The sequence below is a fragment of the Lepidochelys kempii genome, chromosome 4, assembly GCF_965140265.1.
Source record: "Lepidochelys kempii isolate rLepKem1 chromosome 4, rLepKem1.hap2, whole genome shotgun sequence".
Classification (NCBI taxonomy): domain Eukaryota; kingdom Metazoa; phylum Chordata; order Testudines; family Cheloniidae; genus Lepidochelys; species Lepidochelys kempii.
This window is the reverse complement of record NC_133259.1, coordinates 73,922,766-73,949,248: the sequence shown is the minus strand read 5'-3', so window position 1 is coordinate 73,949,248 and position 26,483 is coordinate 73,922,766. Positions and strand designations below refer to the sequence as shown.

The window sequence follows — 26,483 nt, the reverse complement described above, 5'->3', positions numbered from 1 at the left end:
CACTCACCAGTACCTCTCTGCATAACAGAAGCCTAACAATGAAAATTTAAAAGTTGACATTCTACTGAGATGAATGGAGTTTATTCATACATTTCAGAGCGATTGCATCAGGCTCTGCATAATCAGGTAGACTAGGCTGAATCAGTTTACACTCAGTTCACGTTTTTAAGGTTTTCTTCGTAAACCTAAGTGCCAAGGAGGCAAAGTTAGAACATCCTTGAGACTGCTCTGATTTAAACTGGGAGCCGCCCCCCCCCAGCTCTTCTCAGGATCATAAGAATGCAAAAGTAGTTTTAAGGTATGTTCGCACCTTTCCTTCCCCTATGGTCATAAATCAGAAATAATGTTGTTCATTTTTGGAGATGCACTGTCTGGAAAGGTTGACTGCTTTTAAACCATAGTGAATGATTAAACAGAGTAATGTTTTCCTACTACCCTATTCTAACAATTTGCAACTGATAACATCATTTAGCAACAGATGGTAGGGGAGAAAAATAAGCACAAGGCATCTTCTCAACTCACATTCCACACAGATCATAATTCTATTAATAAAAGCCATATAACACCTTTACTAGCTTCCTAGATACAATAGTCATTTGGTAATGAAAGGAATGTTGTATGGAATACCTATTTATCACACTGCTCAGTGTAAGGCACCAACATTTGGCATTTTGTTTTTCTTTGATTATATATAGTTAGTAGTGTCAAAGTATTTAATGTAGATTAGGAATCGATAATTTGCTGAACAATGAGGCTCTTAGGGGCTGCTCCCTTTTACAAATCTGATACCAGATTGAGTAAAACATTGAAATAGAGATATTTCATAATGGAGTTCATCGCCCTCTCTGGACACTGCTAAATCACTCCTGCCAGAGAAGACTGGCACTCAAAAACACTTCTTAAGAGAGCAATCTGGTTCTGGAGTGAACCAGATTGCGCCAAGTATCAAACATTTAACAAAACAAAACTTTCCTGGGGAAGATACTCCAGACCACCCTAAAAGGGCTTCCCACACCACAATCCATTTCAAAGTATATAAGTTCAACACTCTGCTATATGATCAATATTCTCTTTATATAATGAGAACAAAGTACAAACCTTTCTATGGATTTAGGTCTTATCTTCACTACACTACTGAGTTGACCTATGTTAGGTCGACTTACAGATACCGCAGTAATTACTGCAGTTTTTCATGTCCACACTGCCTTCCTTCTGTCAGTAATACATGTAGGGTTGCCAGGTGTCTGGTTTTCAACTGGAAAGCTGGGTTGAAAAGGGACCCTAGCGGCTCCAGTCAGCATGGCTGACCAGGTCATTAAAAATCCAGTTGGCGGGGCTGGCAGGCTCCCTACCTGCCTCTGCATGGCTCCTGGAAGCAGCGATATGTCCATCAGCTCCTAGGTGGAGGGACAGCCAGGGGGGCTCCACGCGCTGTCCCCACTATGAGCACCAGCTCTGCAGCTCCCAATGGCTGGGAACTGCAGCCATTGACATTGAGCTGTGGAGGCAGTATGCACTGTGCAGCGCTGCCTGGTCCCTCTGCCTAGGAGCTGAGGGACATGTCATCGCTTCCAGGGAGCCTCCCGAGGTAAGTGCTGCCCAGAGCCCGTTTCCAGCACCCTCTCCCGCATTCCAACCCTCTGCCCGAGCCCGGAGCCCCCTCCCACACCCAAACTCCCTCCTGATGCCCGCACCCCCTCCAGCACTGCCACCTTGCCCCAGCTCTGAGCCCTCTCCCCCACCCTGCACCCCAACTCCCTGCCCCAGTCCTGAGGCTCCTCCTGCAGCCCGCACCCAAACCTCTTGCCCCAGCCCGGAGCCCCCTCCAGCACCCAAACTTTCTCCCAGAGCCCACAGACCACACCTCCCCTGTATCCCCAACCCTCTGCCTCAGCCCAGAGCCCCCTCCCACACTTCAAACCCCTCGGCTCTATCCCCCCTTTCCGAAGCCCCCTCCAACACCCCAAAACCCTCATCCCCAGACCTGCCCCAGAGACTGCACCCCAACCTCCTGCCCCAGCCTGGAGCCCCCTCCTGCACCCTAAACCCCTAATTTCTGGCCTCAACCCAGATGATGGTGGGGATGGACAAGGCAGGGGTGGGGCCTCAGAGAAGGGGTGGGAAGGTGTGGGGCCTTGGGACAGGAGTGGGGCAGTGATGTTCATTTAGTGCAATTAGAAAGTTGGCAACCCTAAGTGCATGTACTCACCAGGAGAGTTTGCTGACAGCTTTCAGTGCCTGGCAGCCAGGCTCCCAGCTGGGAGCTCCATGAGGAGCTGAGAGCCCGGGTGCTCAGAACCAGGCAGGTGGGAGCTCTGTGCCAAGATGAGAGCCAAGGCTCTCAGCGCCAGGCAGGACGCAGAGCTGACAGGCGATGTAAATAGTGCTGTGTCTATACAGACACTGTGTCACCCTACCTACATTGACCTAGGTGCTACACCTCTCGTGGAGGTGGAGTTATTAGGTTGGTGTAGTGGGGGAATTACAGCGGTGGGAGCAATATAGTGTCAACACTTACAGAGTAAGTAAGTAAGTGACGTAAGCTGCCTTACATCGACCTAACTCCGTAGTGTAGACCTCTTATATGGACAATTAAAATCAATGTATGCAGCAGCTCCTATGGGAGCACATGAATAACCCCATTATTTCAAATGGTTTACTTGCATGCTTAAGTGCTTTGCTGGATCTGGGTGTAAGGGAGAAAGTTTCTGAGAGACCACCTTGATAAAACATTGGTAGCACATTACTGTGAAGATGAGATTTTTAAACAGTTGTTGCATATATTTAGAAGCCTTGTGATTGAGGCCCATATGTCCAGGATTTACTGTACAGTTGAAAGGATTTCTGATTTTACCCCTTTTAATCTGAATATGATACTTAAAGAAAGAATATCACTTTTCTGACAGCAGAACATTTTTATTTATAGGAATTTTCAGTTTGTCCTGAGAAGCTACTGCTACCTTATTTAGCCACTTTTAGCATCCGACATCCATGTAAATAATCTAGTGCTAAATAAGATTTTTTAAAATTAAACTATATCAAACACTCACAGATTTGTCTTGTCTTTTCCGATTCTTACTCATTTGATTCAGTACTGGGAGAGAACAGTAAATGCAATCTGTATGGTACTAGGAATTTAGGAATGATATTTTCAAATAAGCCATCGTATACCATATATGTTTAAATGTGTAACAGTCAAAGCAAAGCTTTTTTTTTTCTCTGAAAACCCTGCTCCTTGCAGGTTACGATTTTTAATGTAAAATGCATAGTTAGTTAGTTTCTTGTTTTACTACAATTTGGAAGTAATTCACTAATTCATTGACAGATTTGATCACTGGGTTATTTCTATACATACAACCCAGCCTGACAGCATTTGCGTCAAACTGTGATGCATTCATGTATTGGGATTTTAATTTTCTCCCATACAATAAAAAGTTTAAATGTATGCCAATTGTCCAAACTTTAAATCTCATGTATTACTACATGCTTAAAAGAAAATTTCAGAAATTTTCTAAATTACAGAACCCACACTCTTGCTTTACCAACAATGACAAAGGCCTGTTAAAATAAAACATTCCAGTTATATACTGGAAAAACCCACTTGTTCTACAGAAACAACCATGTATTTGTCATTATGAAAGGAGTTACAGAAAGCAAAAGAGAAAAAAAATTCTTTACCATTGATTTCACTAGGAAAAGCTCATGTTGTGTGTTTATTTAAATATATGGTGTAGTTTTTACAAAATCTATTTTTGCTAATTTTCTAGGCAGATGGGGTGTCAGAAATTTTTATAAAATATTTATAATCAGCATTTTAATTTTTGGGCTTTAATGAAATTCTTCCCTCTAAGCAGCAGACTGAGGCCCTAGTCACTTTGTCTTCATCCAGTATCACAAAGGGGCCCTAAACTAACTGATCTGAACACTTGAGCTTTCCCCTGTTTCAACTAGAGAGATCTTTGGCTTCTATGTTATCCCTTTCCTGGACAGTCTTGTAGTTAAGGTACTTGGAGATCTAAGTTTAATTTCTAGACTTCCTTCCCATAGACTTCCTTTGTTGCCCTGGAAATATCACTTACTTTCTTTGTGCCTTGGTTATCCATATGCAAAGTAGAAATAACAATACTTCCCTACCTCACCAGGATGTTGTGAGGATAAAATCACTAATATACCTAGGCTTAGTGTAATGCCATTGAGGTCACCCCAGCACAGCACGAGTGGTCAGGCATGGCACTGCAGGTGAGCAACTGGCTCAGTTTCCCCTCACCCATGGTATAAATGAGTCCAAGCAAGCTTTTCTACTATTAAAGAGCGCCCTCTTTGGAGGGTCTCATTTATTTGTCAGAAAAGTATAATATGAAAACAAATAAAATCTTCAGTAAGCCACTCCATCGCAAATTCTCTGCCCTGGATTAATCAATCTTAGGACTTGCCCTGAAGCACCGTCAGGCTGAATTCCCTGCCTGGAGCTTGGGCCTCTGTGGGGCATTTGGTTGTATGCCACTCTTCCCTTGACAGTGCATTCCTCTTTGCTCTGCCAGTCCGTCATACATCCCTAGGAGGTCCCATGCTCAGTTCTCCTGAGCTGCTCTGGTCCCTTGCCTGGGAACGCTTTCTCTCTGGGCCCATTCCTTCTCCCTATGAGCCTCTCTTCTCCAGGGAGACACCAATGGGAGTAACTTCCTCTCTCTCCTCAGGAGCTTCCTCTGTTCTGGGGCTTCCTGACTGAAGGTGCTCCTTACTGCATGAAGTATCGCTCAGCTATAGGTGGATCTGAATTGGCTCATTCTCCTTAGCAGAGCCTGCCACAGGTAGACTGGGTGCTTGATTCCCTCAGGGGTCAGCCCACAAGATACTCAGACACAATGGTCATGAAGGCCATATAAATACCTAGATAAATAAGTTTGGGAAAAGAGGGCATAGCCGGTACACCCTATGTCCAATAGATCCCCAAAAGCCTGAAGGCTGTCTGTCATGTACTAGCCACATGGGCCAGTGCCCAATGACCCCAGGATCAGGGGATCTCACTCCTTCGCTAGGCACAATGCTGGTGGTATGTAAATTCAATGCGTCATTGCTATTAAGAAGGAAAAATGATCTTTTGGGAGTTGAGAAATCTAGGTTCCATTCCCAACTGTGCCTCAAATTTTCTGTGTGACCACAGGCAAGACTCAGTGTCTCCTTGCCTCAGTTTTTCTACTAAAATTGGGTTAATACTTACCTTGCATGGATGCTATGAGGCATAATTCTTGAATATCTATAAAGCACTCAGATTTTGCAAGGAGTATACCATAAATGTTCAAAGTATTTTAAATTATATGTGCATTGATCTTAATAGCTTGTCTAAAGGATTCTATTTAGAAAGCTCACTTTATTTCAATGTCATTTGTTCATTTGGAGTTAGAATAAGGCAACAATTAGCATGCTAGAAACTTACTTTTTTCCAGCATGTACCAAGGCACAAAACTTTACAGAATTCATCCTTTGTTATTTTTATTAAAAACAGTAAAAAATCCCATTTTCCTAGAAAGTTATACCCAAACAAAATTTCAGTTTTTAAACACTTGTTGAAGCTTGTCTTAAATACTTCTTTCAAACTGGAATGCTTTCCCAACTGAAATGGATGGGAAATAATTTCTTTACAACTTCACAGCTGTTGACAGGAACACAGCTGCATCCATAAAATAAACATATGAGTTTTCTGCTTCCATGGAAATGTTTAAACTTGCACTGGCATTTCTTTTCCATAACAATCTATATAAAAAAAAAAAGCTTGATATAAGAAGCCTTCATTTTTTTCTAATAGTTTCACGTTTGGGTTAAGAAAATGAAATGAAGCCAACATTTTGAGAGGAATATGAGCCAGGGAATTATATCATGTTTACAAGTTAGATAAGGAAAATCAATACTGTCAAAATTCCACACCTATGAATAACATCCTCTAGTCAATTTCCATACTGACATGTTTCAGTCTCTGTCCCTTCCCCTAGATTCTTTTGCTCTGATGGTTACAGCATCACTGTCATAGACAACCCTGCCATAAAAATAATTAGTTAATTGCTTGTCCATCACAACAGCTGAATATATAGTACTCATAAATGGATTTTTAATTAAATACTTTTGTTAAAGGATTTCAAAGATGTTTAAGGGTCTTTTATATGGCATTCTTCAGAGTAGTATATAAGCACCTCACAAACATTAATGAATTAATCTTCACAACTGCCCTATGAGAAAGGGAAATATTATTCCTGTTTTAAAGATAGAGAAACTGAGAAGGGATTGCACAAGATCACACAAGAAGTGTGTGCAGAGTTGGAAATGAAACCCAGGTGGCCTGGGTCCCAGTGATTAACCACAATTTCATCTCTCCTCTATACACGTACCACCTGTGTGCTTTTCTTTTATGTTTCCAACTGAAAACTTTAGACTACTAGTCATTTCCCCTTTTTTAATTTTATTTTTGAAAAGAGTTTGATGCCAGTCTCGAAAGATCCATTTCAGAACTTCAATATGGCTGTTGCCCATAAGCAAAACAGTTATATGCTAACCCATTTGGTCTTGTGTCAAGTTTCGTCAAGGATACTGTGTGAGATGAACTCTGTATCCTATAAAGCAATAAGGAGAATATTTGCATCTCTTTGTGTGTTATATTCTTATGTCCTCCAGAGGATCTAAAATATGTGGATAAAGTTGGTAGAAAATAATGACAGTCATATCAATTAACTAATCAATTATCTATGGGAAAGGAGATATCCCTCTCAGCATCCCTGCTTTTTGAGCCATCCTGCCTCCCTTCCAACATAATTTCTTCCTGCTTCTTTGCCCAAATTCTTTGGGAGGGAGAGCAGGTGCTTCTCTGACTTCCCCTAAGTCAACTCCTCTGAAGCAGCAGCAGCTGCCTGCCATGTTCTATCTGTAGACAGTGTCTGTGGACTTCCTTGCCGCTGCTACTGCTAGCCACACCCTCTGCTGCTGATGACATAGATAACATAGCAGAGGGTTAGAACATCTATGGAAAACAAGCTAACCTGAATTCCTTCTAAGCTACCAAATCTACTTGCTCAACCACCCTGAGAAGCTAGCCAACCTCATTCTCAGCTGATAAATGCACTCAATACTTCCCCAAAAGCACATAAGACAGGACTTCCTTCCTAACCAACAGCCCCCCTCAACAACAGCCTCCCATCCCAGATGACAAATTCACCTGCAGGTCCCCTCTTCCTCCCAAAAGCACCTGTCAAAAGTGATTGTGAAAGCGAGAAAAGCCCCGAAGTCATGAAATATGGGGAAATTATTGACTTTCTTTCTCGTGTATAATTCAGTTAGTTGTTGAAGAATATTGACAATTTAACAAGAAACTTTATGAATATTAAAATTAAATTTATAATGCACCCACCCTCCATCAAGTGTAGGGCTTTGTTCTGGCTTTTATAGTCAAAGCCCTGGTCTGTGGGATGTGGAGGTATGTCCTTCTTTGTGTGCGGTCCCTTAGGCACTCTGGCTCATTCAGTCAGAGCACCTTTAGGGGAAAACACCTGTGCAGAGGCTGCAACATCTTTGAGAGAATGAAGCACCTACACTCCTCTGCACTACCTTTGTTCTGCTGGCTAGCATGGGAGGAATAGTCCCTCTCACTTCCAGTTCCTTTGGGGTCCTTGTGTACTAAGAATGCGAGGCTCAAGGTTGCGCATACCTCTAGTGCAAATGTGCAAGGCCCCTTGGGTAGATCCATTAAGGGATTTAGGCATTTACTCACTTCAGGGACCTAATTCAAAAATGTAGGTCCTCAAAATCTCTGCTTGGCTGGTGCATAAATTCTCCAAGTGCCTATGTTTCTGTCAGTACAATCCCTTAGATGCCTAAATATCTACTCGTAGACATGCGTGAAGCTGCCTGAGTCCTGGTGCCTGATCTCTAACCCACGGCTAACCCCTGGTTGGATCCACAAACTAAACATTCCCCCTGTACCTTGCCAGTGGGATGGGTGTGCTCAGAGGCCACATGCTGGATTGGGCCTCATACAAAATAATGATAATGCTGCCCCTTTTTACCGAATAGTCCAGTGGTTAGAGCAGTCACCCAGGATGATGTGGGAGACGTGCACTCAAATCCCTCCTCTGCTTGATGAGGAACAGGGCATTAAACCTTGGTATCTCCCCTCACTAGTGAGTGCCCTAACCACCAGACTATAGTCAGTCTTATTCCACGCTCTCTTGGCCAATGACTATTTAAATATTTTATACAAAACAGAACAACTTCATCGGGGGGGAAGAGAAAGAGAGACACCTACCACAGAATGTTCTATAATCCCATGATTAGGACATTTTCCTAGGAGGTGAGAGACCTGGGTTCAAATCCCCGCTCCTCATCAGGCAAAAGAGAGATTTGAACCCACACCTCCCATATTGGAGGTCAGGGCTGTAACCACAGGGCTATGGGCGGAGAGGATTACCCCCACCTTGGTCTTTTGTGAAAATGGCTGATCTGGCTTAGGCACCTTAGACCAGGAGAAGGTTCACAGCTTTGAATCCCAAACAGAGGGAGGCATCTCTAGTACATGCGTAACTCCTTTTGGGAGGTAGGACTTTGGCTCCCCCCCTTTGCATTTCCTATTAGGGTTGCCAATTTTGGTTGGATGTATTCATCACATGACATAATTTTAAATTAAAGGTTAATCTTTAATTCTGGGAGTCCTGAACGGTTAGCAATCCAATTTCCTGTTGGGTGACTAAGGCAGCCAGGGATGTGCTAGGGGGAGGCTTGCGGGGGCCACCCCAAAATTTTCTTTAGCTCTCCCATAGCAGCCACTGCTCACCAGCAGCCCAGCTCTGAAGGCAGTGCCGCCACCAGCAACAGTGTAGGAGTAAGCCTGGGTGGGGACTGGGTGCCCAAATCAGGTGGAGGGTCCGGGGCTCCGCACAGCGGTCCAAACTGACCCACTCCTCAGTCCCCTTTGTGGATCTATCCCTTGTGCCCTCTGCCATATCTAGCCCTTACTCTCTTGTACCAACTACCTTTAATCTAGCCCTTAATTTTTATTTTTTTTAGAAGTTCTGTTTGAGGTGAATATAGGGAAAAGAGGCAAAAATTAAATTTGATTTCTAAACTCAATTTAATTTCAAGACAGATAAGAACAGCTCATTGAGTGGTGGGACAGTCGCATAAACTTTAATTTACACACATCTTATGTTTCTACATTTGATATAGAACTCTGATGTGCTAACTTGCTTATTTTTATTTCTGTGAATTTATGTGTGAACTGGGTATAATTCCAACATCTCAGCAGTGTTTTGAGGCTTAATTGATTAATATTTGTAAAGTACCTTGAGAATCACAAATAAAAGACAGAATATTAATGCAAAGTAGTAGTGTTATTTTAAAAGTGTTGATGAATGGGCTAGTCTGTACATTAATAAAACAAGACCGTGAGAAAAGTTGGGTTTTTTTAAACAGTATGTCAACATATTACTACTGTAATAAGATCACTGCTCTGGTTAATCCACACTGTTATTTTATCAGGGATCAGTTGCGTCCTTTTCCTTGTCCATGCAGATTTGTTTCCAGCATTACAAGCCAGTACGCATAAAGAAGTCTTTATCCAAGTTTGTTGTCCTTGTTACTATTTATACTGTTGTCAAAAACTAGTGACTCAGGACTCCTTGAAATGATTATAACCTTACTTTCATATCTGGATACAACCTGCAAAGTAATCAATTACATCGTTTCTGTTGCCATATGAAAGCATTTGTTTATTCAGGAAGTGTTTTCTAGTTTATGGCTGCACAATACTGTGCTCTACATACACAATTAGTGTTGCATTTGTTGGATAATTCCCAAGTTCTACGTAAATTCTTTACCAACTGCAGAGCTGTAGGTGACAGAAGCCAGTCATGAGGCAGTATTTATTACTGAGGGGGGTGGGTTCACTGTTTAAGGCTGTCATTTATCAGAACCATAATTCTTTTATTAACATACTCATAATTTTTTTCTAATTTGAGCTGCTTAGTATGCAAACCTCATATTAAAGCATGAACTGTGTTGTGTTTTAAGAATCAGTTGCTTTTCTGGTCTAATAAAAAAAAACACCACCTTTCCATTTAAATCATGTAAATAGTTAAGGTTCATGTTGTAGCTAAGCTGATTCTTTTTCCATTTTAAAAATAGAAAATGCTAGAGCTTTCCTTCCCTTCCCCCACTGTGCACTCACTGTGGATTTCAGTGTTGTAGCCTTCTACAGTAAGTACAACAAGATCCTCTGTGAAAATCTGAAAGGGGAAAAAAAGTAGCTACAAATCCATCCGTGGATGTTCCTCTGACTAGAGCATCTGCACTAATGATACACAGACTTTGCAGGAGAAAAAAATAACAAATTATGATCACAAGTACTGCTATTCAGAGGAGCTGCACTAACCAGAATCTCCTAAAAAGAAGCCTAGAAAGTATAGGGGAGTGTCCTGCAAAACGAAAAGCTTGCTGGGGTATTCTGACCAGCCAAGGTTAGTATAGCAGCCATTTCACAAGCTGACAGTGCATTAGAATATACCAAGTTGACCCAGTTTTGCAGTGTACTAACTTTAAACTGAATTTTTTTAGTAATCAGATTTGTAATGTAAAGGCATGCTTATATTAATTACCAGTAGTGTATTACACTTGCATGAGTTTCTACAGAGATAATGCAGCTATAATTTTTGATTGTACATTTTGTAATGTAAACTCATCCACTGTACGTTTTCTTGTTTATATGCCTTAGTTGTGGCGCAAGTGTTCAAGGCTTAATGCAAATTGTTGCGGGGAAGCAAAAGTCAATGTAACTAAATACTGAGGGCTGACTGTTTACAAGAGATCAGATAATGGAAAGGGATAAGTAACTACATGTAAAGAGAGGCTTGGAGTAACTAAAAGATAGGAAATTTTGGAGATTAAAGATACCGAAGAGAGTATGTTAATTTTAGGAATTTACCACAGATTGTCTGTTCAAATGTAACAAGATGCTGAATACTAAAATTAAAAGAAAAATTGTGAAAAGAAAAAAATAGAATGCAGAGGCACTTAAAATTACCTGGACATACATTGGGACATTTTGAGAAAGGATATTTTAATCAATAAGCTTGAGGGCATGATGGGAATATTATCGAACTGCTTTGTTACATGATAGTTAAAGCAGATATTAGAAAAATAAAACACTTATCAGAGCCTGAACTAACATATATGATTGGAGGCATAAACATGGTAGAGTATTTTTTTAAAATACTAATAATACTCTAATTAGGATCAAAGTGAGGGAAAAAAGGAGACTAAGGACATCAAAATTTAGCAGCGTTGATTTTAGAAAAAAAAATCAGCAAGTGTTTGATAGAACAAAATATGTTAAAAAAACAGAGAAAAAAGACATAAAGGGAAAATGGAAAGTATTGACAGTTAATTTACACCTTGAAGGGGATGTCAACTACATTTGGCATTATATATATATAACACATATATATATATCTATAACACAGTTGTGAAGTGGAGCAAAAGGTAAGAAGAATACTTAAAATAGTGTTATGGTGATAACTTTCACTACTGTCAATATTGAGAATTAAGATATATTCAAGAATACAAGTAGCAGCTACTATACTTTCCCTAAATCCTAAAGAAAGCTTTCTAATTTATTTAAGGGCAACAGTATACTAATAAATAAATAAAATAAATAATAATTATTAACAATAAGCATTTACTAATAATATACCCATTGGTGGTACATATGTAGAAACCTGGAAAAGGGAATTCAATGCTCCTGATAGATATTTTGGACTAAGGTATATAAACACTGTCAGGGCAGTTCAGGGCAAATGTACCTGTATTCCCCCTCTGTGGTTCAACAAGGGCACCCATTCTAGTCTCCTCAGCCATCACCTCTCTGGAGTAGAGTCAGAGATCTGCGACTCTCTGCCTCCTGACCAGAGTGTTTTCAGGTTGCACTGGCCTCTGACTATATCATGACATCCTCCAGCAAGGCACGCTGCCTGCATCTGCATTATGCTTTCTCTTCAGAGACTAATAATGTATAATTCCCAACAGTTATAAGTTACCACACAGTCTTCCTAAGTGAACACTTTTATTCTTAAAGGTAAAAGAATTAGACAGAAAACAGTAAAAACAATAAAAGAACCTACTCACATGTGAATAACCTAACCAGAGACCAGACCCTAACTCCAAGAAGGGCTCTGGTTGGTGATTAGGGATTTTTCCTGTGGTCCCCAGTTCATAACAGCTTTCTCTCAGGACTAGCTCCCCCATGAGTTACTGTATCCCTCCTTTATCAGGTTTGCGCCTTTGAAGAGATCATGAATAGGTAATCAGCCAGACCATTAGGTTTCTCTTCAAGGAGCAGCTTCAAAAGGATGGCTCCGGAAGTGAGTAATTTCCATTCCCTTCTTCCGAAGTATTTCTTAGGAACCCCACTCAACTGAAAGTTCCGTCTTCTCTGCTCCACTATTTTAAAGAGTCCTTTGAAGCACATAATACTTCCTAGTGTTTACATTTGTCCTGTCTCTCCCTTAAAAGAAGTTACATACCATCGTAAGAACATAACATAAGAACAGCCATACTGGGTCAGACCAAAGGTCTAGCTCAGTATCTTGTCTCTCGACAGTGGCCTATGCCAGGTGCCCCAGACCTAATGAACAGAACAAGAAATCATCAAGTGATTCATTCCCTGTCTCCCAATCTCAGTTTCTGGCAAACAGAGATTAGGGACACCATCTCTGCCCCATCCTGGCTAATAGCCATTGATGGTACTATCCTCCATTAATTTATCATCTAGTTCTTTTTGGCCTTCACAACATCCTCTGGCAAAGAGTTCCACAGGTTGACTGTGCGTTGTGTGAAGAAATACTTACTTTGTTTGTTTTAAACCTGCTGCCTATTAATTTCATTTGGTGACCCCTAGTTCTTGTGTTATGAGAAAATGTAAAAAAACACACTTCCTTATTTACTTTCTCCACACCAGTCATGATTTTATAGACCTCTTTCATATCCCCACTTAGTTGTCTGTTTTCAAAGCTGAAAAGTCCCAGTTTTATTAATCTCTCTTCATACAGAAGCCGTTCCATACCCCTAATAATTTTTGTTGCCCTTTTCTGAACCCTTTCCAATTCCAATGTATCTTTTTTCAGATGGGGCGACCACATCTGCACGCAGTATTCAAGATGTGGGCATACCATGGATTTTCATAGAGGCAATATAATATTTTCTGTTTATTATCTATCCCTTTCTTAATGATTCCCAACATTCTGTTCACTTTTTTGACTGCCACTGCACACTGAGTGGATGTTTTCAGAGAACTATCCACAATGACTCCATCTTTTTCTTGAGTGGTAACAGCTAATTCAGACCCCATCATTTTATACGTATAGTTGGGATTATGTTTTCCAATGTGTATTACTTTGCATTTACATTGAATTTATCTACATTGAATTTCATCTGCCATTTTGTTGCCCAGTCACCCAGTTTTGAGAGATCCTTTTGTAGCTCTTCGCAGTCTGCCTGGGACTTAACTATCTTGAGTAGTTCTGTATCATCTGCAAATTTTGCCACCTGTTTACCCCTTTTTCCAGATCATTGATGAATATGTTGAATAGGACTGGTCCCAGTACAGATCCCTGGGGGACACCACTGTTTACCTCTCTCCATTCTGAAAACTGACCATTTATTCCTACCTTTTGTTTCATATCTTTTAACCAGTTACCAATCCATGAGAGGATCTTCCTCTTATCCCATGACAGCTTACTTTGCTTAAGAGCCTTTGGTGAGGGACCTTGTCAAAGGCTTTCTGAAAATCTAAGTACACTATGTCCACTGGATCCCCCTTGTCTACATGCTTGTTGACCCCCTCAAAGAATTCTAGTAGATTGGTGAGGCATGACTTCCCTTTACAAAAACCAAGTTGACTCTTCCCCAGCAAATTACCTTCATCTATGTGTCTGACAGTTGTGTTCTTTATAATAGTTTCAACCACTTTGCCCGGTACTGAAGTCAGGCTTACCGGACTGTAATTGCCAGGATCACTTCTGGAACCATTTTTAAAAATTGGTGTCACATTACCTATTCTCCAGTCATTTGGTACAGAAGCGGATTTAAATGATAGGTTAGAGACTACAGTTAATTGTTCTGCAATTTCACATTTGAGTTTCTTCAGAAGTCTTGGGTGAATGCCATCTGATCCTGGTGACTTATTACTGTTCAGTTTATCAATTTGTTCCAAAACCTCCTCTAATGACACCTCAATCTGGGACAGTTCCTCAGATTTGTCACCTAAAAAGAATGTCTCAGGTTTGGGAATCTCCCTCACATCCTCAGTCATGAAGACCGATGCTAAGAATTCATTTAGTTTCTCCGCAATGGTCTTATCGTCCTTGAGTGTTCCTTTAGCATCTTGATCGTCCAGTGGCCTCACTCGTTGTTTAGCAGGCTTCCTGCTTCTGATGTACTTAAAAAATTTTTTTGCTATTACTTTTTGAATCTTTGGCTCGCTGTTCTTCAAATTCTTTCTTGGCCTTCCTAATTATATTTTTACACTTCATTTGCCAGAGTTTATGCTCCTCTCTATTTTCCACACTAGGATTTAACTTCCACTTTTTAAAGGATGTTTTTCTGTGTCTCATTGCTTCTTTTACTTTGTTGTTTAGCCACGGTGGCACTTTCTGGGTTCTCTTACTATGTTTTTTTATTTGGGGTATACATTTAAATTGAGCCTCTATTATGGTGTCTTTAAAAAGTTTCCATGTAGCTTGCAGGGATTTCACTTTTGGTGCAGTACCTTTTAATTTCTGTTTAAAAGTAACCCCATTTTTGTGTAGTTCCCCTTTCTGAAATTAATTGCTACAGTGTTGGGCTGCTGTGGTGTTTTCCCCACCATAGGGATGTTAAATTTAATTATATTATAGTCACTATTACCAAGCGGTCCAGCTATATCACCTCTTGGTACAGTTTGGTTAATTTAAGATTTTTACTTCATTTGATTCTATGTTTTTTTTCCACATATAGTGCCCCCACCAGCATGACCTGTTCTGTCCTTCCAATATATTTTGTACCCTGGTATTACTGTGTCCCATTGATTATCCTCATTGCACCAAGTTTCTGTGATGCCTACTATATCAATATTCTCATTTAATATGAGGAACTCTACTTCATCCATCTTATTATTTAGACTTCTAGCATTGGTATATAAGCACTTTAAAAACTTGTCACTTTTTAGCTATCTGCCATTATATAGCATTGAATTATCCCATGATAATATTTAAACACTTGCATTTTAATACAATGATGTCCTAAGAGTTTTATGATGCTGACAGACCAGCTCAGGCCAGAGCCATAGGCCAATTCACTTGTGTGTGAATATCAAAGAAGTTAAATGTATTAGTATATGTTCAGGCGAATTCACTTGTGTGTTAATAGAGATCAAAGGAGATGTTAATTGTATTGTTTTTACTTATCTATTCCTATTATAATGGCAGACATTTACATTATGTATATCCCTGTGACTAACTAACTCATCGAATGCAAATAAAGAAGAGTGCTAAATTCAAAGCAATTGGCATTGTGTCGGTACAGACACTTGTCAGATTGTTGTCTATGAAAAGAAGCTACAAGTACTGATTCAAAGAGAGATCATTTATCTCTGGACTGTTTGGATTCTAATGGGTAGAATAACTGAACAAGAAAACTGAGATCCCCAGTTATTCTTGGTAGCCCTGAGAAGACTTTTGGGAAACTTGCAAATTACTACATCTCTGCTATCATTTTGGACTTACAAACTTTGACTCACCTGTTATTATATTTTACCTTCTTTAATCTCTCAATAACTCTCATTCTTTTTTCTTAGCTAATAAACTTATACTATAAATTTACCATAGAATTGGCTGCCAGCATTGACACTGGTGTAAGATCTGGAGTATCAGTTGATCGGGGTAAGTTACTGGTGTCTTGAGACTGGGAGAAACCTGATCTGCGTGATTTTTTGGTTTATGTGACCATTATCACTAAGTTCAGTTTGTCTGGGTGGCAAGATACGCTGGAGAGGCTATGGGGACTGTCTGTGACTCCATGGTAAGACTGGTATAGGGATCTAGGTTTTCACATTTGTTACTGGCTTGGTGAAATCTAATATTAGAATTTACCATCAGTTTGGGGTGGCTGCTCTTGTTTTCTGACAGTCTGCCCTGAGATAGGCACTCACAGTTATGAGCCACTCCAGACAGCGTGACATCTTTAACTTAATTCAATAAGATTTGTCCAGGATATTTCCATACCTGTCACAAACACATCAGAAAAAGCATCTATTTATTTATTACATCTGATAATGCTGCAACAGATTATACACAGATTTATCTCCCACCAAGTAGATGATTATAGGAGGAACTGGTAAGGCTGCTTTTACATAAGGTTGTCTGACACTTGCCATTATGAAACCCTGTTTCAGTTGCTCATAACTTTGCCAAACTTTAACCATTTGGGCTGAAATTTCCCATGTTGGGCATCTGCCTCAAGGTGTCTTATTTATGAAAATTTCAGCAAAAATGGTTCAGCAGATTAAGAATGAGGTTAGCAAAAATATATTTTATAAAAATTTTTTGCAACAATTTAGTTACCCACATGGTTTGGAGCGGGGACTTAAAATTTTGCAAGGGGGGGGGTGTATCTTTTGCAATCACTGTGAAAATTCACCCAAACTTGGCCAAGTTATGGCTTTGAAAAATTGCAGTTTGCACATAGCCAGTAGACACTAGTTATAGTTTGGCAGCTAAATATTCTGAAGATTTCATTTACACTGAGCATGATCCATACCCTCACAGTTTATATGAGGGACTGTGCATGTGCCATCCCCATAGAGTGAATGCTCCAACCTAGGGTTACAGGGACCGATCATGACTTTCCCAACAATTGCTTCTCCAGGCCACTGTAGAATGGACACTGGAACTGAGAGCAGGACCACTGCCCTTTGTTACTCTTTTGCTGGTGCCCAGGTAGTGAGGGAAAAGAAGGAAGATGCAAGCACAGTGGAATTCATAGGGGTGAGGAACTGGGAAGAAGGAGAGTTTGCAAGAGCCAGAGGTTGGGTGGAAGCAGAGGAGGAGGGTGCAGGACCCAGTGGAGTTGTTTGGATAGGAGCAGAGACCAGGGGGTTGGGGGCTGGGTAGTATATAGCTGCAGGGGGGGAGATGGCCAGGATCCAGGAGATGTGGAGTATATAGGAACAGAAGGGGAGGGAGCCAGAGTGGGGATTGGATAAGAGCAAAGTGGCAAGGGGGCAGGAACCACAATGGGAGAGTGGATAGGAGGAGAGGGAGACAGAGACAGATAGGTGGCTGGGGCCGAAGGGTCTATAACCATGAGTACACACTCCCTTCCAGAACCTGAAATTGAACCTAGGAGTCTTCAGTCTCAACTTGCCTCTGCTATCAGCAAATAGCTTTGAAACTCACAGGCAAAGTGTGTTTCTCTTCCCCCTCCAATGACTGGTCCGCATAGAAGATAACAGCCTACTACTACTACTACCATATTGCTAGCAGTGATTCCATTAGCTTAAGGTCTGTAATGTGGATCTAAAGGTCCCAATCCTACTGATGACGCAAGTTGGGGGTCAGTATGCTTCCAGAAGATGGAATTTCTTTATTTTCCAGGTTTTTAAAAATAGATGACATTAAAAAAATCTACTGTTAAAAATATGTTAAGGTTGCAAAGCCAAGCACTCAAAAGTTAGGAATGCCAGTATTAAGGTTGCCTGTATAACATTAATTTGACCCCTTTGTGCATGTACACTCTAACACAGTGTTTAATTGCATGATCACATATTTTCCCCACAGGATGCCTACCTCATTCAGTGCATAGGATGGATGGTGCTCTAGGAACAAATCAGGACAGTGTAGTAAAAGAGGCTGTAGTCTGTAGTCTTGCCTCATTTGTTGAAGAATTTGGAACGTTCATAAAGAATGAAGAAGGGCTTTGTAGGAAGAGAAAGGATGGTTAAGGATGTTGAATGCCATCCTGCCGAATTGGATTCTATCCCTGCCTCTGCCACAGTAATCCTAGGCAAGTCACTTAAAGCAGTATTTTCACAGCTGGCCACTAACTGTGTGTTCCTCATTTTCTGGGTGCCCAATAAGCTATACCTGGGTCCAGATTTGCCAAAGTGCTATTGAAACTGGTTTGAGCTGTGTGATGAATATATAAAGTGCAATATAATACTAAGTACTCTGAAAAAAATCAGACCATAGGTATCTCAGGTGGGGCTCTTAAAATTAGTGGACACTTTTGGCAATTTTGGCCTTAATCTCTCTCTGCCTCACTTCCCCACCTGTAAAATAGGGAAAATAATACCATCGATTCTCTCAGGGTTATTAAATTTGTTAATGATTGCGAAGGATTTGGATATTATGGAGAGAGCACCATAGAAACACCAGGGGGAAAATAAATATTTCTGTATTCAGTGAAGGTGTGTATTAAATAAAACCTGGGCCACAGATGGAATGTGGAGGATTGAAAAAAACAACGACCTATTCACTGAATGAAGCAGGGTTCTTGTGGAAAAAATAGTACAGTATGTGATGATGCAATTAAAGACTGTATCTCAATGCACATGCACAGTAGAACCGCATTAAGAAATGCACTGGCATTTTCTAACTTTTGGTTGTTAGCATTGGCCTAACAGTTTGGATCCAAAAGCGGAAGGGCTTTTTTCTCTTGTTCAGTTTGGATAGGCGTGGTGTCTTGAAAAAACAGTAGTTCTAGGGAGATTTCATACTAAAATAGCAGAAGTCTTACAAGAATAACTAATCTCATGAGAATTCCACCATTCTAGATTATCTGATCTTGTGAGATTTCCACCATTCAGTGCCAACATCTTGTATGAACAGCACAGTCAGATCCATACTTGAAACAGCCCTAATTTGGTCTTCATCCTGAACCCCAAACATTAGCTCAAACTAACTGAGAGCGAAATACTACTTCTTTGGCCCATCTTTAGATAAGGATTGTGAAGGAATCCTTAGTGTTTGGGTGCTGGATGGTCTTGGTGGCCTGTGATATACAGGAGGTCAGACCAGATGACCTGCCGGTCCCTTCTGGCCTTAAACACTTGGCTATGGCTAAGACGGACTACTTTTTAGATTGTAAGCTCTCTGGAGCAGAGATTGCTGTTTACTATATTTGTACTGAACCTAGCACCATGGGGCTGCGACCTGATCCTTTAGTAATGACATCACTACAAATTATAATAATGGTAAAGCAAAGTGTTTTACTTGGAAGATGTCCCTGTGACTTTCCTTTGAACCTCTGTTTCCCCCTGTACTTTCTCAATCCATTCTGCCCTTCCCCCAACAAATCCCCTGGATTGCCCCACAATGCTCAGCTAATGGAGTCCAGCAGACATGAGCCCCAAAGACATTTCATATCTTACGAGCTCTGATCACAGACAGTAAACTTTGAAATCAACCAAATCAAAACCCTGTACACCAACATCCTTTAAGTTTGGGGAAGTTCAGACACAGATTTTGATACTTCAACCCATCTCTGTGATGGAATATTGCATTCTCCAGGTTAGGTATGGCCTTTGAGGAATGGGCAAGAAGCAGAGAAAGTTGCAGGCTGTCTATCCAGTCTTAATCTCTTAAGGGCAAAACACAGAAACATGGTTTGGTTTGGATGAGGAAATTTTATCTGGAGTGTGTGGATAGTCTACATCAGGATTAAGAGTAATCCATTGTATTGCCAGCACTAGGAAGGACCAGCAGGTACTGGTGGGGAAGAAAGGGTAGTCTTGGTGGTTTAGGCACAGAGTTGGAGGTCAGGAGATCTATATTCTATTTTTGGCTTTGACACAGTCCTCTGGTTTGATTTTGGACAAACTGGTTAATCTCTCTATGCCTATCTCTTTAACTGTTGTTTAAAAATGTGTATAATAATGCAGGTTATTGTGAGTTTTGTGGTCCATGCTTGTAAATGACTGAGATACTCTAACAGATGGCACTAAGGGCCGAATCATGGCCTGGGATTGGTGCCGCCTTATGTCCTATCTGGGCTGCTCACACCACAGGGAGGAGCAAAGCCTCAGTGATGAGACTACTCCCCCTCCCATTCATGTGGGCAGGCAGACGTGGGGAGTGGAAAGAACCTTGCTGCCTCTTACCCAGGGATTGTGGTAAATTCATGATCTAGCCCAATGGTTTTCAACTTGTGGGCTACGGATGGCTCTGTCTAAGAGGTCTGCAAAGGTTGTCATTACCATAGAACAGTGATTTTCAACCTGTGATCTGTGGAACCTTGGGGTTCCGCAGTCTATGTCTAAGATTTCCAAAGGGGTCTGCACTTCCATTTGAATTTTTTAGGGGTCCACAAATGAAAAAAGGTTTAAAACCACGTGGCTAGCCCTACCATGAAAATATTTTTATGAGGAATCCAACAAATATTTTGAAGAAAATCATAGGTGGTGACTTTCCTGGTCTCATGCTAAAATTTTGCCATGTGCATTAAAGCAGCATCCTGTTTAACATGAGAACCCTGCATACGGGAACCCATAAGCCAAATATGAAAATTTTAGATATCACATTTTAATAAACCATAAAACAGAATAATAGAATATATTTAACTGCAATGACTGGAAGTGAGAGCCTGACACAAAGCCTGTTGAAGTCAACTGAAAGGCTTCCATTGATTTCAGTGGGCTTTGGATCAGGCCTTACATTAGAGTAAGTTGTGATGATTTATTTCACAGTGCTTCTGCCATTAGCTTTTGAATGGCTTCAGAACTGCCACTTTTTTCATAAAACCAAATCCCATTTTTCCTCCAACTACCTTTTGTTCACTAACATTTTAGACCAAGATTGCTTGCTACAGCAGAATCCACTGAAAAAATACATTTGTTTCTCCTTACATTCATTATTAGATTATAAATGCTCCTTGGCAAAAATGTGTCTTCTGGTGTGTCTGGACAGTGCCTCGCACATTGTAGGTACCACCTGATTGCTGATAATCATAATGATAATTTTTGAAAAATGCCACACTGGGTAACCTGAATATTTTTCAAGCTTTGGTATGTGAAAAAGAAAAGGTTCAAATCAGTTTCCTTAAAAAGTCAACCTGCTTTGTTCATTCAAAGTTGGAAAAAAAATACTAAATGTAGCTCTACATTCAATTTAACAACCTAATAATTAAGAACCTCTACCAGTCAGTAGTGAGCTGCAAGAAGATAGCCAGAAAGAGGGGCATGAGTGGGGAGAGACAAAATCCTGTTTTTCTTACTGATGAGAACAACATTTGCTTGTGCTAGCTCACAAACTAGCAGCAATTTTCTTATTTGCTTTTAAAAGTATTAATTCAATATAACAAAGTAGCCTGTGTGATCACTGCCTTTATCTTCACTCACTAGGCTATATATTTATAATGATTTGAGTGGATATCTGTAAAATAATTTATTATTCATAAGTTCATCTCATTCCACAAGGTAAAAGATGGGTAATTAAGGCTTGATCCTACAGTCCTTATTCAGGCAAAGTTTCCACTGATTTCATTCGAAGTTTCACTGGTGTAGAGGTTGCAGGATCAGGGCCAATAGAAACAATTAATATTCCCAATATGTTAACATTTTTATATAGTTATATTAAATGGCAGTTGCTGCTTTTTAGTAAGAAAAAAAGTTGGTGGCCGCATAAGCTGATGCCTTCAGAACTGTGTTTACGCCATAGGTTTTAGAGGTGAAAGTTCATATTACAAGGAGCTGCTGATCTCCTTGCAAACATGGCTGACGTGTATTAAGAATAGGCCCCAGCTAGGGGGGACGGATTTTTATTTTCACACTGAAAGAAATGAGTAGAATTTATAATTGCAACTGGCTGGAAGTGCCATGGGGAGATGGAGATTTAGGTACTGTATGAAATTTTTAAATAATTCTTTGTTCTTGTCTGTTAATAATATGAATTCTTTTTTACTCTATTTCTCTCTCATGTTTACAGAACAGTGTAGACTGCTGTTCCCTGTAAATTATATACCAGATGGCTTGGAACTAGTGCTGTTTCTAAATATAGAGAGAGGTAGCTTGTGTTTAGCATCAAAAAAAGACCACAACAGTAGAGACCTGATAGATCAACAGGTTTTGAATAGGATCTATTTGCTAATATTGCTCTTAGACAGCATTATGAATTAGTACATTTATTCGTGTTCTTAACACTTTCGAGATAACAGAAATTGCAAAACTGGAAATCAGCAGAAAGCAATGAGTTAAATAAGTTAGAATGTTGCTTTTTAAAGACATCTTTTTATATTTTATTTGGAAGGCCCAATTTTACTGGGCTGATAGTGATTTGGAGGTTGATTCTGTCCCCATTGTACTTAAAGACAAAACTCCTATTGACTTCAATGGAAGCAGAAGCAAATTCTTGAAAAGTGGAAACATTTTTCTAAACTTAATTTGCACAGAATATTTCTGCAGTAATTTTAATATCTGTACACTGTTTATAATGCAAGCAATCACATAACTAAGCACTCTATATTTAATGGGTTTAGCAGAAGCCATCAGCTGCTGGATTTCACTGTTCTTGTGGGCAGCAACCGAGGGAAGGTCTAGGTGCAAAATAGAACTTGGAATGCAATCTAGTATCATTTGATTCTCACATGTCACTGAAGTAATGACATTAGCAGGCATTCTGCTGAGCAATCCAAGAGGGCACATGTGAAGGAGGGAGGTGAGGGAAACAAAGATGGGGTAAACATGGATTGCAGAAAGAGATTCTGCCTGCATATCCATATTCTGCTTTTTGTCCAGCTGTAAATATAAAATATCCATAGCACCAGCAGTCAATCTGAAATCTCTTAGAAGATTTTTAATCTGTTTCTATGTTTTGGGCAACGTACAGTTTTGTCTGATTTTTTTCTACAGTACTGCAGTACTTCTTACTTCATTCTTTCATCTTATATTGGCAATGGAATAGGCCACCCAAAGAGAGCAGAGAATTTTCTTAAATGAAAATATAAGCCCAGACTTTTGAAAGCAGCCTCTAAATGCGGGCTTCTGATTTTTCTTGCACAATCATTTGCAGCCACAAGAAGAGAACTTTTACTTACTACCTCATTTGTGGGTGTAACCGTTGTTTGAGATCTTGACTCACTTTAGTGTTAGTTATTTATTCTACAAAAGATAAATATTGGCCAAAGATTTTCAAAAGTGATGGTAATTTTGTGTACCCTGTTTTAAATACCTTATAAGAGCTTGAGTTTGAGGGGGTGAACAGTGAGCACTTTCTGAAAATCAGAACTCTTCAAGATGTCTCCAGTTGGTTACTGAAACGTTAAAGCACCTAAAATCACTAGTCATCTTTTTTAACTCTTGGCTATTGTCACTAAAAATAAGAATTGCAAAATGTGTTTAACCTTCAATTAAATTATACAGAGAAAGGATATGTATCACCAATTATAGCAAATCATCCAAAATGAATAACAGATTATGGCTGTCTTAATAGGAAAATAGGAACTGCCATAGTGGCTCAGACCTGTGGTCCATCTGATCCAACATCCTGTCTCAGGCAGTGGCTAGCACCACATACTCCAAAAGAAGGTGCAAGAAGCTTCATAGTATGTTGACGTTGGATAGGGAAGTCCCCTCCTAATTCCTGTGAGTTCAAGATAGGTTTAAGACCTGAAGCATGAGGTTTTATATCACTTGTAAAACTTTGTTTTTTAGTATTTATTAATATAACTCAATATTCTTGCTATCCATTTAAAAATTCAATTTCTTTTTGAATCTTGCTGAATTCTTGGTCTCAGTGATATCATTCAGCAGAGAGTTCCACAGTCTAATCATGTGTTGGATGAAAAAATATTTCCTTTTATCAGTTGTGAATTATCCACCCTTCAGTTTCATTGGATGTTCCCTTGCTCTTATGTTATGAGAGGAAAACAGCAACTCCGGATCTGCCTTCTCTATACCACTCATTTCATATGATTCTGTCATGTCTCCTCTTATTTACCTTCTTTCTAAAATAAGCAATCTCAGTCTTTTCAATCTCTCTTCATAGGAGCTTTTCCAGGGCTGTAATCATTCTCATCACACATCACTAAACTCCCTCTAAGCTGCAATATCCTTTTGAGATGAGGTGTTTCCAAGTATTGCACACCACTGATTTATATAGAATCATAGAATATCAGGGTTGGAAGGGACCTCAGGAGGTCATCTAGTCCAACCCCCTGCTCAGAGCAGGACCAATCCCCAATTAAATCATCCCAGCCAGGGCTTTGTCAAGCCTGACCTTAAAAACCTCTAAGGAAGGAGATTCCACCACCTCCCTAGGTAACGCATTCCAGTGTTTCACCACCCTCTTAGTGAAAAAGTTTTTCCTAATGTCCAACCTAAACCTCCCCCACTGCAACTTGAGACCATTACTCCTCGTTCTGTCATCTGCTACCATTGAGAACAGTCTAGAGCCATCCTCTTTGGAACCCCCTTTCAGGTAGTTGAAAGCAGCTATCAAATCCCCCCTCATTCTTCTCTTCTGCAGACTAAACATCCCAAGTTCCCTCAGCCTCTCCTCATAACTATTGTGTTCCAGTCCCCTAATCATTTTTGTTGCCCTCCGTGGGACTCTTTCCAATTTTTCCACATCCTTCTTATAGTGTGGGGCCCAAAACTGGACACAGTACTCCAGATAAGGCCTCACCAATGTCCAATAGAAGGGAACGATCATGTCCCTCGATCTGCTGGCAATGCCTCTACTTATACATCCCAAAATGCCATTGGCCTTCTTGGCAACAAGGGCACACTGTTGACTCCTATCCAGCTTCTCGTCCACTGTCACCCCTAGGTCCTTTTCCGCAGAACTGCTGCCGAGCCATTCGGTCCCTAGTCTGTAGCGGGGCATGGGACTCTTCCATCCTAAGTGCAGGACTCTGAACTTGTCCTTGTTGAACCTCATCAGATTTCTTTTGGCCCAATCCTCTCATTTGTCTAGGGCCCTCTGTATCCTATCCCTGCCCTCCAGCGTATCTACCACTCCTCCCAGTTTAGTGTCGTCTGCAAATGTGCTGAGGGTACAATCCACACCATCCTCCAGATCATTTATGAAGATATTGAACAAAACCGGCCCCAGGACCGAACCTTGGGACACTCCGCTTGATACCGGCTGCCGACTAGACATGGAGCCATTGATCACTACCCGTTGAGCCCGACAATCTAGCCAGCTTTCTACCCACCTTATAGTGCATTCATCCAGCCCATACTTCTTTAACTTGCTGGCAAGAATACTGGGGGAGAAAAAGAAAAGGAGTACCCGTGGCACCCCAGAGACCAACCAACCCACTTGAGCACAAGGTCTCGTGAGCTACAGCTGAAGCTCACGAAAGCCTACGCTCAAATAAACTGGCCAGTCTCCAAGGTGCCACAAGTACTCCTTTTCTTTTTGCGAATACAGACTAACATGGCTGTTACTCTGAAACCTGTCATTATGTGGGAGACAGTGTCAAAAGCTTTGCTAAAGTCAAGGAACAACATGTCCACTGTTTTCCCTTCATCCACAGAACCAGTTATCTCGTCATAGAAGGCAATTAGATTAGTCAGACATGACTTGCCCTTGGTGAATCCATGCTGACTGTTCCTGATCACTTTCCTCTCCTCTAAGTGCTTCACAATTGATTCCTTGAGGACCTGCTCCATGATTTTTCCGGGGACTGAGGCGAGACCAAATAGCATCATATTTTTCATATTATTCTCCATTCCCATTCCTGATGTATCCTCATACTTTGTTGGCTTTTCCCCCCACTACAACTGCAGATATGTCTACACTATGGACCTTACAGCAACATAGCTGTACTGCTGCAGTTGTGCTGCTGTAAGGTCTCCTGTATAGCCACTCTATGACAGTGGGAGAGAGCTCTCCCACCAGCATAATTAAACCACTCCCAACGAGCGGCGGTAGCTATGTCAGCATCTTCCACTGACACAGCACTGTCCAAACTCATGTTGGTCGGGGGAGGGGGAGGTGTCACATCCCTGACTGACGAAAGTTTTGCCAACAAAAGTGCTAGTGTAGACAAAGCCCAGTCTTAATTGAGCAGTCCACACTAATACCCAAGTGTTTTCCTGAGTTGATACAGTTAACTTAGAACCCAGTAAGATATATCAGCAGCTTGTATTTTTTCCTCTAATGGGTATTACTTTGCATATTATCAACATTCAATTTCATATGTTATCATGTTGCCAATTCACTAAGCTTGGGTAAAGCCCTCTGAAATTTCTCAAAGTCCTTTCTGGACTTGACTTTGTTAAAGCTTGATCTACACTAGAAAATTAGTTCAGTTTAACTACATCCATCAGAAGTCTGAAAAATCCACACCTCTGAGCGGTGTAGTTAAGTCCCTGTGTAGACAGTGATAGGTCAACAGAAGAATTTGTTTGTTGACCTAGCTATTGCCTCTCAGGGAGGTGGATTACCTATGCTGACAGAAGAATCCCTTGTGTT

The 26,483-nt window shown here is 40.6% G+C and overlaps 1 protein-coding gene and 1 long non-coding RNA gene across 4 annotated transcripts in view; one reads left to right on the top strand and one right to left on the bottom strand.

The window, feature by feature from the left end:
- The window catches only part of LOC140910539 (uncharacterized), a 93,635-nt gene that overhangs the window by 23,486 nt on the left and 43,666 nt on the right, over positions 1–26,483 (bottom strand). The gene's annotated exons all lie outside the window — the stretch shown is intronic.
- ASB5 (ankyrin repeat and SOCS box containing 5) overlaps positions 1–26,483 on the top strand; it is a 59,868-nt gene that overhangs the window by 10,685 nt on the left and 22,700 nt on the right. Inside the window, exon 1 of one of the 3 annotated variants that reach the window (XM_073341669.1) lies at positions 10,287–10,496. The exons of 1 other annotated variant lie outside the window; for it this stretch is intronic. In XM_073341669.1, coding sequence (XP_073197770.1) covers positions 10,373–10,496 — 124 coding nt within the window. In that variant the 5' untranslated portion in view covers positions 10,287–10,372. Of the gene's footprint in view, positions 1–10,286; positions 10,497–21,768; positions 21,901–26,483 lie in introns of those variants that run through there. One more of the 3 variants, XM_073341670.1, reaches the window with a different exon arrangement.